This window comes from Pelodiscus sinensis, chromosome 7 (assembly GCF_052426305.1).
Source record: "Pelodiscus sinensis isolate ZL-2025 chromosome 7, ASM5242630v1, whole genome shotgun sequence".
Classification (NCBI taxonomy): domain Eukaryota; kingdom Metazoa; phylum Chordata; order Testudines; family Trionychidae; genus Pelodiscus; species Pelodiscus sinensis.
The window spans coordinates 29,846,825-29,862,875 of record NC_143058.1 but is presented as its reverse complement, the minus strand read 5'-3'; the positions used below and the strand labels follow the sequence as shown (position 1 = coordinate 29,862,875).

General features: G+C 47.2%; 1 protein-coding gene and 1 pseudogene across 1 annotated transcript in view; both read left to right on the top strand.

Annotated features, from left to right (window-relative positions):
* Positions 1–6,317: 6,317 nt before the first annotated feature.
* Positions 6,318–7,250, top strand: LOC149524049 (uncharacterized; annotated as a pseudogene).
* An 8,433-nt stretch (positions 7,251–15,683) lies between these two features.
* The window catches only part of ARL5A (ARF like GTPase 5A), a 35,176-nt gene continuing 34,808 nt past the window's right edge, over positions 15,684–16,051 (top strand). The window contains exon 1 of the mRNA XM_075933400.2: positions 15,684–16,015. Coding sequence (XP_075789515.1) covers positions 15,970–16,015 — 46 coding nt within the window. The 5' untranslated portion in view covers positions 15,684–15,969. The remainder of the gene's footprint in view (positions 16,016–16,051) is intronic.

Below are 16,051 nucleotides of genomic sequence, written 5' to 3'. Positions count from 1 at the left end.
CCAGTTATTTTGAAAAATATTTTGAAATAATGGGCGGCTTGCATAGACGTGGAGTAGCTATTTTGGAATATTTTTGGTATCCCAAAATAGCCGTGCTGCGTAGACATATCTGGTGAGAACTTCTTGTGGAGTTTTTCCCCATTGGTCCATCAGAGAGTAAGATTTTTCTCCACAGAATAAACTGTGAGGCTGACTTTTTTGGGGTGAAACACAATGTCCATAGTAAATCACTACACAGTGTGAGGTAAGCACGGTGCCCACAAAAAGGCCTTTGTGCTTTGCCTATAACTATCAACTGCAGGCAACACAAACACGACATAAACTCCACTGAGCCCACTATGGGTGTGTCTAAACTACATGGCTCCGTTGATGGAGCCATGTAGATTAGGCTGATTGGCAGAGGGAAATGAAGCCGCAATTTAAATAATCGCGGCTTCATTTACATTTAAATGACTGCCACGCTGAGCCGACAAACAGATGATCGGTTGTTTGTCGGCTCAGCGCGCTAGTCTGCACACTCCCACGCCAACCTGAAAGCCCTTTATCGACCTCCCTGGTAAACCTCATCCTATGAGGCATAGCGGGGAGGTCAATAAAGGGCTTTCAGGTCGGCGTGGGAGCGTCCAGACTGCCCCGATCTGCCGAGAAACAGCTGATCGGCAGAGCGGAGCAGCCATTTAAATTTAAATGAAGCTGCGATTAATTAAATCGCGGCTTCATTTCCCTTTGCCGAACAAACATCTACATGGCTCTGTTGACGGAGACATGTAGTTTAGACGTACCCTCTCGTACCACAAGCCTTGTAAATTGCAGGTAAGTCGTTTACATGCCTCCATATCCATTACATTACACTGCCTGGTCCTTTGTGTTCTGGATACCCACATCATACACTGATCCACTGCCTCTATGGAAGCAGTAAACCCAGCACAAAGCACCGAGACATTTCTCTAATAAAACCAAATAGAAGTTTATTTACCAAAGTTTGAGTTAACTATTCCAATAAAGTGAAAATGTTTTTTAAATAAGTTTACAAGTAAACAAAAAACATAACACACACTCTATAGCCTATGCTTATTAACAAGTTTCTTCCCTGTCTAATCCGGTACAGTCCAAACAGTGTTTGTCCAATTTAGAGAGCTGAGATCCACTTTTCCTGAGACATCCCCTCTAATGGATCATATATTATGCCCTTTCTTCTCTTATATAGTCCAAGGCTTTGTCTTCTTTCATAATCAGGGTGTTTCATGAACTTCAGTCCTGAGGGCCCCCTTCCCTCTCTTCCCCATCCAGAGCCTCTTTTTGCGGACTTTTATCTTTGTAAATGCTAAGGCCTGCCTCTGGTCCAGCCTGTAAACACAAGGCTCTGTGACCTGAAAGATATTCTCACTCTAGACTGAGTTAGCTGAGACCCATCCCACTTAATATTTTACATCTTGCATCTCTCCAACATCGTACCATAACCATGACAATCAGCTCGTTCACAACTTTTGTCAGAGAACACACACAACCTCCATCAGTGAAATAGAAGGATGATCAGACAAAGATGTAATATACTAACCTAATGTGTCTGGGCGTGTCTGTGTAACGGGCCCACTGTCAAACCTGGCAAATCTTCAAGGCTTTACAGGGGGGCTATGGTCATCTATAGAGACACTCTGCCTTTGCACTAGCTATGGCATCTGTCCAGCTTCCTGGCAGTGTGATTCCATAATGATCACTGGTAACACAAGTAAAGTCTGTCACTGTTTTTGTTATGAGTCCTCTTCCTGTTGAAGACAATATACAGTATCAGATAAGCCATGTTACTTGCATCCAATTTAACTGACTCATAAGTTCTCATTGCACATGGTGGAGGAGGGGAGGGGGGTACCAACGTTTGAATTCAGTCCGTTTGACCAGGCATAAATGAGTCATGATCCAGAGGCAAACATGTCCTACTTTGAAGTTGCAATAGTAGGAATTTGAAGTAGGAATAAGATCCTCCTGAAAAGGGCGCTTTTTCCGGAGGATCGGGGCCAGTGTAGACGCTCTTTTCCGGCTTTTCTAAAAGCCGGAAAAAAGTGGCGGACATTTTTATTTAAATGCCGCGGGGGATATTTAAATCCCCTGCGGATTTCCCTATTACGATCTCTGAAATTAACATGCCCCTTTCGGAAAAGGGGCCAGTGTAGACGTAGCCAAAGTGTTCAAAATGATAGGAAATTATTTGATTTTTTTTTATATTTTCCTAGTAATAAAGATTTAATTTTATGCATTTTAAACCAAAGCAATCCAAATAATTTCTTTGCATGCTTCCAATGGTGATGACAAACTTGCATTAATTTTAACATGTTGATCAGAAGGGGCCACAATAGTTTAGTCATTCATGTCTCCAGACCTGAGTTAAAACTGAGTAAACCATAGGACACACGGGCTGTTTGTATCTCTTAGAATTGCTGCAAACCCATAAATTGGAAGAAAAACTGAGTGGAAAAATTATACTTTTCATGTACTCTTTTTGCATCCATCCCACATGCTGGGGAAAGTTCTGTTATTAGTTATACCTGTATAAATCTGTATGCGTCTGGAGTAATTCTGTTGATGACAAAGGAATTACTCCAAATTTATCCTAGTGTAACAAAGAACAGAATTTGGTCCTTTGTCTCTAAAATTGTCAATTGCAGTTGGCAGCAGAAAGAGGAATAGTTTTGGAACTATACAATTCCATTTCAGTCTGAATGGTGCCAGCTTCATAAATATAGCACTTTGGTAACATTATATATAGGACAATCTTGTAGGAGCTACTCCTCTTGCCTATTAAAGGCTACATCCCATTTTTGGTTTTGTAGCTGTGACATAGAGAATAGTTACTGTTCAGTGTCATACTGTTTTGCTCTATTACTCTTTTGAATTAGCCATTCAGCCCCATTGGTGTATATTATACTATTATCCTCCATACTGTCTAGTAAAGGGGAACATCATCATTGGGCCTTGATCATTCAAACAGTTGAATTATCTGAAAATAGATGGGTGCAGTACATCTACACACTGTTGTATTATTGTAGAATGTTTGTTTTCCATTGAGACATTGATTGTTATAGTTGATGTTAGATATAGCTATTTCAATGTCAGTCTAGGTGTGCTGCTTTACACTAAGTTTTGAACCTGTGTATTTTTCAACATTAGTAGTGAATGACAATGTAATGTCAGCTGTCCCAAACTGTGGGCAAAATGCAATAGGCTTCATTACATCAGAGAAATAGTTTTCTCCTTTGACCATTAGGAACTTGTTCACAAACCAGTGCTTCATAGACAAATTTGAAAAAATGCTACTCTAGCATATGAAGATTGTTCCTCTGTGGTTTGCCCATTATTTGGACAGTTGATGTTATATTGCCATGCACACATAAAGGTAAAGATGACAAATGTTCATCTTTACAATGACATTAAAATCTTACATCTAGCTATTTTTAACCTCAAACACAACTATCAATATGTCATTAGGGAAAATACACGGCAATCTGCTACTATATGGCTGTAACTTACCACTTGATTTTCCTGATGTTTGAGTTGAGGCCCAAGTGGTCCCCTTCATGACTCTGAAAATCCTGGAAACTTGTAGAAGGTGATGGAAATAAGTAGGCGCTTTTACCCGCGCTGCTTCCACTAATGGGTGAATTCAGCATAAGAGGAGAAGGAGAAAAGTGGAAGTTGCCCCCAGGAACAGAAGCCTTCACAAGGAGAGGAAGCATAAGCCATCATCTAGACTAAAGCCTGCATGGAGTGAGACAGGAATTCCAGATCAGAAGTAGACTGGAAGGGAGATCATGGTAAACAAGGAAGGAGGAGATCAAGCACCAGAGAAGCTCCTGAGGGTATGTCTACACTGCAGAGTTTTTTGGGAAAAATAACCATTTTCCCCAAAAAACTTTACTTATGTCCACACTGCAATCGCCTTCTTTCGAAAAAAAAATTGAAAGAACAGAGGTGGTTCTTCGAGTGATTGCTCATGTGCATTCCAATATGGATGTGTGCACGCAGCCTGCACGCGTCGTCGGAAGATTTTCCCTCAGCAGTACCCTTAGAGCCCTGCAGTGGCACTGGCATATCAGTGCATATATACCCTGCTGGCTCCCTCCCCACTCCAGTTCCTTCTTACTGCCGTGACTGTCGTTGGATCAACCTCAGCCGCCTCCAGGGTTATGGCTATGGGGGTCGTACTGTGCCGCAGTTCCTGGTTGCAGGGTTCTGGGGTACTGTCCAAGGTCCAGAACACCCTCCAGGATCTTCTTTTTGAGGGTACCTTGCTCTTTTCAGATCAAACGGACCAGCACCTTCATGGGCTGAAAAACACGAGGGCCACGCTTAAATCACTGGGCCTGCACATCCCGGCCACGCAAAGGCATTCCTTTGTGGGTAGGAGTGCCACTAGGGTGCCTTCCCAAGGCCTGTGGCCCGATTTCTCACACCGCCGGGGGAATAACGGCAGAAACAACCACCATCGTTCTCGTCCCCCTTCTGACTCCATTTTCCCCTCCAAATGGCGGGGTCCCTCCAATAAGCCACCTGGACCCTGTCAGGGGTTTTGAAGGGATGCTTGAGGGCTTTGTACCAGTTTCCCCTTTCCCATTCAGGGACCGCCTATCCCAATTTACCCGGGCCTGGAGAGCAATTACGTCAGACTACTGGGTCCTAGAAATCGTGGAGTCCCGTTACTCCATTCCCTTCATTTCACCCTCTCCCTCACAACCCCCCACCCCGTCCCTTTTCAGGGACCCATCTCACAAGCCCCATTGCAGGAGGAAGTGAATCACCTCCTCGAACTGGGGGCGGTGGAACCCGTCCCCCTTCAACACCGGGGCAGGGGTATCTATTCCCAGTACTTCCTGGTTCCGAAGGAAATGGGGGCCTTCGCCTGATCCTGGACCTCAGGGCCCTGAACTGCTTCATTGCAAAGAGAAAGTTCACGATGGTGACCCTGGTGGCTATTATCCCTTCCCTAGCGCCCAGAGACTGGTACGCTACCCTCAATCTAAAAGACGCTTATTTCCATGTCTCGATTGCCCCTTCCCACCGCAGATTTCTACGCTTTGTGGTGGGTTGGGACCATTACCAATTTACGGATCTCCCATTTGACATATCTACGGCCCCCCGGGTTTTTACCAAATGCATGGCGGTGGTGGCCACAGAACTCAGAAGATGGGGTATCCAAGTATTCCCCTATCTGGACGACTGGCTCCTCTGTGGGGGGTCGGACGCCCAGGTGAGAGACCACGTGCTCATCAACTCGGGCCTTTTCCTAGATCTAGGTCTACTCCTGAACGTGGACAAATCCACCCTAATCTCCACACAAACTATAGAGTTTGTGGGCGCCACCCTGGACTCCCCGTCACAGAGGGCTTCCTTACCCTACTCCTGCTCCTCATCCTGAAAGCGGAGATCGAGTCGCTGCAGAAATTTCCAATGACTACCCCTTGGACTTGCATACGCCTGCTCGGACTCATGGCCGCTTGCACTTACCTAGTGCAACACACCAGGCTATGCATGCGCCCCCTGCAGATGTGGCTGGCAAGGGCACACAGGCCAACCGCCCACTCTTGGGACAGAGTAGTGACTGTCCCCCCGAGTGTTCTCAGCATGTCGCAGTGGTGGACGCGCCGAGAGGTGGTTTGCTCTGGAGTCCCGTTCTCCAGGCCGGTCCCGTCACTCCGACTCGTAACGGACGCATCAGACACGGGTTGGGGAGCCCACCTCGGGGACCTACACACCCAAGGTACATGGTCCCCGCATGAAGCCTCCCTGCATATCAATATCAGAGAACTCAGTGCAGTCCAGCTTGCCTGTGCGGTTTTCCTTCCCCACCTGAGGGGCAAGTCGATCTTCATTCTGTCGGACAACACGACAGCTGTAGCTTGCATAAACAAACAGGGCAGGACCCGCTCCCCTTACCTGTGCTCTGAGGCACTTCACCTCTGGGAGCTCTGCATCGGCGCGGATATCCACCCAATGGCCTCGTACCTCCCGGGCTCCCAGAACGTCCTGGCAGACATACTGAGCAGGTAGTTTGAGGGTCACGAGTGGTCTCTAAGGTGGGACGTAGCCCAATCCGTCTTCCACGCATGGGGGTTTCCCCACCTGGATCTGTTTGCCACATCCCAGAATGCCAAGTGTCCCCGGTACTGCTCCCTCCTGGGACAGGGACGGGGATCCCTAGGGGATGCTCTCTTTATTCATTGGCTGCGGGGCCTGCTGTACGCATTCCCGCCATTCCCTCTGGTTAACCGGGTGCTGCTGAAGGTAAGGGAATTCGGATTCCTCCTCATTCTAATTGCCCCAGCATGGCTGCGTCAGCACTGGTACTCGACACTCCTCAGCCTCTCATGCAAGAGGCTCGTGGCCCTCCCATTAGTCCCCGACCTTATATCACAGGACTCAGGCAGGCTGCACCACCCAGACCTGTGGTCCCTCCACCTGACAGCATGGAAGCTCCGTGGCTAATGGTTCAGGAGCTCCAGTGCTCTCAACTGGTTCAGGAGGTCCTCCTAGGCAGCAGGAAACCGTCCACTAAATCCACTTACCTGGCTAAATGGAAATGCTTCTATTCCTGGGCATCTCAACAGAGGGTGCACTCAAGATGGGTACCAGTCCCCAGGATCCTGGACTATTTGCTAGAGCTTAGGCTCTAGCACCTATCCTTCTCGTCCATTAAGGTTCACCTGGCAGCCATATCGGCTTTCCCCCCAGGGAAAGGGGGCAAAACGCTGTTCGCTAACCCGACGGTGAACAGATTCTTGAAAGGTCTGGATAGACTCTATCCACACGTGTGGGCCCCCATCCCTCGGTGGGACCTAAACCTGGTCCTCTCTGAGCTTATGGGACCCCCTTTTGAGCCAATGGCTACCTGTTCACTCCTTCACCTGTCGTATAAGGTTTCTCTGCTGGTAGCAATCACATCCGTAAGGCAGGTATCCGAGCTTAGGGCACTCATGTGTGAGCCCCCTTACACAGTATTCTTTAAGGATAAAGTCAGACTCCGCCCCCATCCAGCTTTTCTGCTGAAGGTGGTCTCCTCTTTCCGCACTTCCCAAGATATTTTTCTCCCGGTTTTCTTCCCTAAACCGCACGCATCTGGGAAAGAACCGGTCCTTCACACGTTAGACATTAGAAAGGCGTTAGCCTTTTATTTAGATAGGACTAAACCATTCCTCAAGTCACAGCAGCTTTTTATAGCCATTGCGGAACGCATGAAGGACCAGCCCGTATTCACGTAGAGAATTGCTTCGTGGATTACTGCCTGCATTAGAGAGTGTTACTCGTTAGTGGGCACGCGAGCCCCGCCCCTCAGGGCGCACTCCACAAGGGCGATGGCGGCGTCCACCGCCTTCGCCGCACAGGTTCCCATCTCGGACATCTTAGGGCTGCCACGTGGTCTTCGGTCCACACATTCACTAACCACTATGCCCTTCCGCAGCAGGCCAGAGAGGACGCTGCCCTAGGTAGAGTGGTCCTTAGCTCAGGAGTGAATCCTTCTGCCGGTCCCCCTCCTAGTTAGATTCTGCTTTGGAATCACCTATATTGGAATGCACATGAGCAATCACTCGAAGAAGAAAGAACGGTTACTTACCTCATAACTGTGATTCTTCGAGATGTGTTGCTCATGTCCATTCCAAATCCCTCCCCCCTTCTTTGCTGGTTCCATGCTGGTAAGAAGGAACTGGAGTGGGGAGGGAGCCAGCAGGGTATATACTGGCGACACTGTAGGGGGCTCCCTGCTGGCTCTAAGGGTACTGTTGAGGGAAAATCTTCCGACGACGCATGCACGCTGCGCATGCACATCTATTTTGGAATGGACATGAGCAACACATCTCAAAGAATCACAGTTACAAGGTAAGTAACTGTTCTTTTTTTTCCCAACATTGGTAAACCTGTTTCTACCAGGAAGAAGCCTTTTTTCCAAGAGAGCTCTTTCGGAAAAAGGCGTGTGTGGACAGGGAAGAGGGAGCTCTTTTGAAAGAAGAGGGAAGAGGAAAAAGGAAAAAGCCACTCCATCCATAGTAATCACAGCTTAAATATGAGATAATGTCCATTCAGTGTGGACACTATCTTTCACTTTTTCGATGTGCTTTTGCTGTGCAGATGCTCTCTTTTGGAAGAATTTTTTGTGTGGAAGATCTCTTCCGGAAAAGCTTCTTCCAAAAGAAGCCTGCAGTCTAGATATAGCCTGAGATCCAAACCAAGGGAACCAGACAGCACGTGCAGGGTGAGAGGAGGACCAGGCAGCAGAGGAGTAGGTATGAATAGGAGCAAATGACAGAGAAGTGGGTGTATAGAAACAGAACAGATGGGAGGAGGAAATGCAAATCAAAAGAATACTATGATAAGGGTTTTAAAAAAATGCCACAACATGAGAGAGAGCTGAAGTATCTGAATGTTTTCCTATTATTACTCCTCCTGTGACAAAAGATTTTGCCTCATTTGCCTGAAATGCCTTATGATACTTTAAATTGGAAATTTACAGAAAAATATTGGAAAAGAAGTTTAAATCTGAAATATTATAAATTGCTTAATTGGACATAAATGAGTGGCAGTGTTGTCAGGACTCTTTTTGCATATTTAGACCGGTAAGTAGTTTTAGGAATGAGGCTTTAATTCAGTAAGAATTAATAATAGTTTAAATTAGAAAATCTGATAATGGAGGATATTGGGAATGATGAAATAGAAAGTTCCATTTCTAAGGTACATAGGAATCCATTGCCTATTATGTAATAATTTCACCTCCTCTAGAGCAATAGAACCCTCCACTTGGATGATATTTCTCAGGGTCAGCCACTGGTCATCTGAGAAAAACCCATAGGTATATATGGGAGCTTGTGCTGATGAATAGGGATGATGTAATCAAGAGAGAGCACTGCATCATTTCCTGTTGAGTATGAGGTTATCTATGAGTCAGCTGAGATATCCTAGATGGAATGAACAGGGCTGATGCAACCAGGAGATGTTCTATAGCTGTCCTCCCCAAAGGCTGCTTCTATCCAGCCAGCAGAGGCCAACAGACCCCTGGTTTTAATTCCTGACCTGCCAGTTTTACCTCAGGAGCAGGAAGCCTGGCTAGACTGCAGCCAGCAAGCAGACAACTCCTGAGCCTGTTTGATAGAAGCACCTTAAACTGTCAAAGTGATTTTGAGAAATTTAAATCACCTAGAGGTGTATGGATTTTGCCTGTAAATAAAGTTGAATGAGTGTGGTCTGAATGAAATCCTGGCCCATTTAGTAATCACCATACCAGCACTTACTGGATGCTTAGCTTTAAGTGTTAAATGTTTAATTGATATTCCGTTATATGTTTAGTTGTTAAATTGTTATAATGTGACATCATTATATACCATAGAACTGAAACTGTTACTGTAGTGTCATGTCTTTATTTACTGCACTGCTTCATTTATTTTTTTGATTCTAACCCTGTATTATCTCTCTCTCCTCTTTACTATAACCACTTACTTCTAAATACAGTAAAACGCCATTGGTCTGGCACTCCTGATGGTCTGGCACCATCAGGAACCCGGAAGTGCTCTGGGCAGCCGGACAACTGGAGCTGCTCTGCGCCCGGCTTCCACAATTCAGCGGCTGCTGAAACTGACCAGCAGCTGAATCAGGGAAGCTGGGGGCAGAGCAGCTTGTGTGCTGCTGGGTTGGTCCTGTAGCGCTGCCACTCGGGGCTGCGGGACCAAGCCGGCGGCACCCCAGCTGCTTTTGGGGACGCCTGGGGCAGAGCAGCTGGAGTACTGCTGGGTTCGTTCCACAGCGCCGAGGGGCAGCGCTACGGGACCAACCCGGCAGCACCCCAGCTGCTCTGCCCCAGGCGTTCCCGATTCAGCCACTGCTGAAACTGACCAGCGGCTGATTCCAGGAAGCCCAGGGCAGAGCAGCTCCGCCCCGGGCTTCCTGCAGTCAGCCACTGATCAATTTCAGCAGCGGCTTACTTGGGGACACCTGGGGCAGAGCATCTGGGGTGCTGCCGGGTTGGTCCCGCAGTGCCGAAGAGCAGCGCTACGGGACCAACCCAGCAGCACCCCAGCTGCTCTGGCCCAGGCGTCCCGATTCAGCCGCTGCTGAAACTGGCACCCCTCCACCCCATCCCAGACCTCTCATAGCCCCCCCTTCCGATAGTCCAGCATATCTGATAATCCAGCACCCCCGGGGTCCTAAAGGTGCTGGATTATTGGAAGTTTACTGTACATATTAATTTTGTCTTTAAAGAATGTACTGCTTGCTTGCTTAACTATTCTTGGACAGAGGTGCTAGATCTGTGTCTTTTCAAGGGGAAGCTAACTGCAGCTTTTCCTGGAAATTTCTTAATGATCAAAATAGATATGAATAAAAGGCTTTAAATTAAAAACAGTATTATTGGCTTAATAGACTTCGATTAAAATCTTCTAGTAGCATTCCATGTGGGCAATATCTCTAGTTGCCACTACGAATTTGTTTCAATACCTACCTGATTATAACTAGAAGACTGAGTCAGGCAGCAGGCAAATAAATCCTATTAGGGTGTAAAAATGTTTGAGAATTCCTTACCTAAGATGACTTATAAAATTGTTTTCTATTGAGTGTGTTTCATTAGAGATGGACAATATCAAATCATCATGCTGTATCACACTTAATGCTCCACATCCATTAAAAATCACCCATAAAAATTTAATGAGACTATTGATCTTGAAAAATGTTCCTATCTCTGAAATGAAAATATATGCCACATTAAAGAGTCTCCCTCATGGTTAGTCATTTGCTGGCACAAAATTGCTTAATGCAAAGCAACTGAACATGTATTTGCTTTCCAGCTATTATATCACAAATGCAGCAATTTTTGTTCATTGAAGGTGGTCTGAAATATATTTTATATGAAAAAACCCCAACCTGCCAAAGTGAGATGGACAATTGACATACAGGCAGTCCCCGGGTTACGTGGAGCTGACTTACGTTGGATCTGTACTTACTAATGGGGCTTTTCTCGCCACGGAGGACGTGGGCGGTGGGACCGCCCAGACACACCGAGGTCCCACCGCCCGCGTCCTCCGGGGCGAGAAAAGCTGCTCCACGTCTTCCTGGTCTGCTGGGAGGGGTGGGGCCCCCCAGCAGACCAGGGAGACGTGGAGCAAAGTTGCAGAGGACACGGGCGGCGGGACCACCCAGACCAGGCTTTTCTCACCAACGCCTGTGGTAGAGCAGCTGGGTCGCTGCCGGGTTGGTCCCGCAGCGCCGCTCCTCAGCGCTACTGGACCAACCCATCAGCACCCCAGCTGCTCTGCCCCAGGCGTCCTGATTCAGCCGCTGCTGGTCAGTTTCAGCAGCGGCTGAATAAGGACGCCTGGGGCAGAGCAGCTGGGGTGCTGCTGGGTTGGTGCAGTAGCGCTGAGGAGCGGCGCTACTGGACCAACCCAGCAGCACCCCAGCTGCTCTGCCCCAGGCGTCCCCAAGTCAGCCGCTGCTGAAACTGACCAGCAGCTGACTACAGGAAGCCCGAGGCAGAGTTGCTCTGCCCCAGGCTTCCTGGAATCAGCTGCTGATCAGTTTCAGCAGCAGGTGACTTGGTGACACCTGGGGTAGAGCAGCTGGGGTGCTGCCGGGTTGGTCCCCGCAGCGCCGAGGTGCGGCGCTGCGGGGACCTACCCGGCAGCACCCCAGCTGCTCTGTCCCAGGCGTCCAGATTCAGCCGCTGTTGAAACTGATCAGCGGCTGATTCCAGGAAGCCCGGGGCAGAGAAACTCTGCCTCAGGCTTCCTGTAGTCAGCCACTGGTCAGTTTCAGCAGCGGCTGAATCTGGACGCCAGTTCCGACTTACGTACAAATTCAACTTAAGAACAAACCTACAGTCCCTATCTTGTACATAACCCGGGGACTGCCTGTATTTGTCATGTGAAAATTGACATACGCATTATACTTTGTTCTGCGTTTTGGGGACATTCATCAAGTGATTCTAAACTTCTTTGATACATTTCCAAGTCATGTTTAATAAAAATCTGTAACAACATGTAAAACATTTTGGGGATCAGAAAAAACATTGCAAAATGATGTGGGCAGCTTGAATGAGGATCTTTACATCATGGAGGCCACTTTAAACTCTTAAGTAGGGTTCAAATACATGCTGAAAATTGGTAGAATAAACATTTGCTCAATCTCAAAGGTTATAGTGGCCTTGTTTAAACATCTATCTGATAATATCAAAGATTGAGGGTTTATTTCACATGAAATTTGTGAAGATGCTTTCTGGAGTTAAAAAACAAATGGTATGCCACTTCTGATTTTCATTTTGCCCATCTAGTCATATCATCCAGTAAGTTGATAAAGGTACATTTACAAGAATCCTGACCTTTTCAAAGAACTCATGGTATGCTCATAGTTTACTACCTGAAAGTAGGAATAAGAGATCTTCTGGAAAAGGGCTTTATTCTGGAGGATCGCACCAGTCTAGACGCTTTTTTCCGGCTTTTCTCCAAGCCGGAAAAAAAGCGGCGGACATGTTTATTTAAATCTGCGGGGGATATTGAAATCCCCCGCGGATTTCCCTATTCTGACTTACCTGTTTTGCATCCCTTTTCCGGAATTTGGGGCCAGTGTAGACGTAGCCCATAGGTGCCAGGCAACTCTCAGCCAACATGGGGCGATCAAGAGATTGTCTGTGCATATTCTGTCTCTCTCAATATTCCCCCCTGCCTTACCACATTTTCTGTATCTTTCCAGATTGATAATGAAACATTGTTGGACCCTCTGTAACAGAAGCTGTAAAAAAGCATTCTAAAACACAGCCTTGGAGCAAATGGTATGGTTGCATGTTTTGTGTGTATACCATTCTTTGAAATATGCAAAAGAGGCCATGCAGATAGCTGCTGGCCATAATACTTACAAACATTAAAATTACTTTTGTAGCATATAAATGCAGAAAGTGGGTATCATTTTTTCCCTACGCTGGTAAGACCCTGCGCTGGTAAGAACCTGGCCTTTAGAATTTTATTCTTCAACTGCTCCCTTGAAACCGAGAGGAAGAAACAGACCTAATAGTGACAACCCCACACATCCCAATATCATTAGTCAGGCCCCTAAATATCTTCAGATTGGATTAAAATCATGAATTTTTAAAGATAATCTATTTGGCATTCTTTTTATAGGTCTTCTGTTTTTTGAGTGCTGGGGGTTCATTTTTTCAAAATTCTTTCCACATTTATGGGGGCTAGGAAACTTGTTTTCTTTCAAATGAAAACTGGGAGTCTCATTAGGAAAAACACCCCAACTTGAGACTTAATTCAATGAAGAGTTGGCAATGTTATAAGCAGGCCATTGACAGCTAGATTACAATGGCTTTAAGATCCCAGCCAGTGTAGGCCCCTCTTTCTCTTGGCCACACTCAGAGTGGGTGTTTGCAGCCTGGCCCTGACAGTGGCAGAGGTTGGAGCACTCACAAAGGTGATTGACAAGGGGCGGTCAGAGCAGGAGCTGGTCACAGCTGGCTGGGGTAAGGGGTGCTGACAGCAGTGGTCTGGGGCAGGCAGGGTGAGGCAGAAGGGAGTAACAGGCAGCAGCAGCAGTGGTAGGAGTTTGAGAGGGAATTAGGGTGGTAGGAAAGGATGAGGGTTAGTCATGTCAGTTGGAAGGGTCAGTTACAGTGATTGGAAGGGAGTGATTATGGCAGTTGGCAGAAGGGATGACTAGGCATGGCCCTATTGGTGCTGCTGGAGGGATGGGGCACTCAGAGAGTGTATAGGGGGCTGTAAAGAGTCCATCTTTATGCAGTTCCTTGGCAGACTGGGCCTGTTACGGATGCTCCTTCCAAGGGTGCCATTTCAGATTTTGGTGGTGGGGAGGGTAACCTGTGCATATTGTGATGGGGGTGAGGAAGTGGGCTGAGAACAGGGGATTCAGCAGTGTTACCGAGCATACTCAGTACAAACCAAGCACCAAATAGAGGGAGGGAAACCAACCCCATCCACCCTCCCACACACAGCTCACCTCTATCCAGGGGCTATGTCAGCACTGGAAAACTCTACTTTTTTCAGCAGACAACTTAGCAGTTAGCCTTAAGGTTTTAATGTATATTTTACCTTGTTACTCTGTGGAAAGAGAGACCCCATGAGGACTCCTGGGCTTTATCTCAGTTCTGGAAGGGGATCAGGGTCTGGTGGGTTACAGCAGGGGGCAGATACATTTTAGCTCTATATAAGAACATCAGAATGGCCAAGCTGGGTCAGACCAAAGGTCCTTCTAGCCTAAAATCCTGTCTTCCAACAGTGGCCAATGCCAGGTGCTTCAGAAGGAATAAACAGAAGAGGCAATCATCATGATCCTTGCCCATTCCCAGCTTCTGTCAAGCAGAGGCTAGGGACACCATCCCTGCCAATTCTGGCTGGTAGCCACTGATAGACTGATCCTCCTTGAATTTATTTTGTACTTATTGAAATCCTGTTATGGTTTGGACCTTACCACCATCTCCTAGAGAAAAGTTCCACAAAGTTGACTGTGGAAAAATAATTCATTTTTTTGTTATAAATCTGCTGCCTATAAATTGAATTGAGTCACCTTCTTGTGTTACATTAGTGAATGAATAAATAATATTTCCTTATTCTATTTCCACACCATTATTTTCTAGCCCTCTAACATATACCCCTGCCCTTAGTCATTTCTTTTTCAAGCTAAAAAAAGTTCCAGTCTGGTTAATCTCTCCTCATATGGAAGCTGTTCCTTACCCCTAATAATTTCTGTTGCCCTTTCTGAACCTTTTCCAAATCCAGCATATCTTTTTTATATGAGGTGATCAACTCTACATAAACTATTTAAGATATAAGCACAGCATGGATTTATATAGAGGCAATATTGTATTGTGTCTTATCTGTTCTTTGCCTAATAATTTCCAATATTCTGTTAGCTTTTTAGTTTTTAGTCTGCCATTGCACATTAAGTAGGTGTTTTCAGGAAACTATCCACAATGATTCCAAGATATCTTTCTTGCGTGATAACAGCTATTTTAGACACCATCGTTTTTGTATGTATAGTTGGGATTTTATTTTTCCACTTGCTTTACTTTGCATTTCTCAACACTAAATTCCATCTTCCCTTGTTAACCCACTCACTCAGTTTGGTGAGATCCCTTTGTAACTCTTTGCAGTCAGGTTTGGATTAGTCACTGTTTACCCCTTTTTCAAGACTGCTCCCAAGTTTAAGAGCAGTGTTTTTGTGTCTGAGATGCTACACAACCACACATTTAAAAAAAAAAGTTTTTAAAAGTTTAACCGTAGTGATTCTAGGGCAAATCCCAGCAGCCCAATACTCATTCCTATACTTTGCACCCTTCTAAGTTCCTGGCAGTGTTTTCATGATGCTCTAACTATTCTTCAAGTACTTGACAGACCACTCTTCTGCTAATCACTTGCTTCTTTCTGTTTATAAACAAACTCCCTGCCCCAAAGGCAAAGCTGCCAGTAGCTCAAACTCTTGCTGCATTTGAGCCGCCGCGGGAGTCAGAGCATGCTGCGGTAAGCAGACCAAGTTTGAAATCCTTCCCCCAAAGGCTGCACGGCGGCAGAGCGCGCGACGGGTCCCGGGGACCGCAAAGGTATGAGGAGTCACGTGAGCCGCTTTGCTCATAGGCCGCGCTGGTCTGCCAGTGGGCGGGGCTGTGCTATGCAAATGAGTTACTTCCACGGCGTCACGCCCCTCCGTCGTTCACTTGGCTTGACGGTGGCCGGGAGGGGCCCTTCCTTGTCTTCTGCTCCCCTCCCCCCTCGAAGAGGCGGCCGGGAAAGCGAAGCGGAAAAGAGAGCTGGGCTAGTGGCGATGTCCCTGAGTGGGGGCTGCACGGCCAGGAGTGCGCAGCCCCAGCGGGCCCGGCGCGGCCTCAGCCTGCCCCCTCCTCGGGTAGCGCGGGACAGGGCCCGGGCCTGAGCGCGCCGCCGCGGAGCCCAGAGGAGACGGGAGCTGCCGCCGGGCCGGGTCCGCCCGAGGATGGGAATCCTCTTCACCAGGATCTGGAGGCTGTTTAACCACCAGGGTGAGGGGCCGGGCTGGGGGCGGGGAGCTCGCCTGC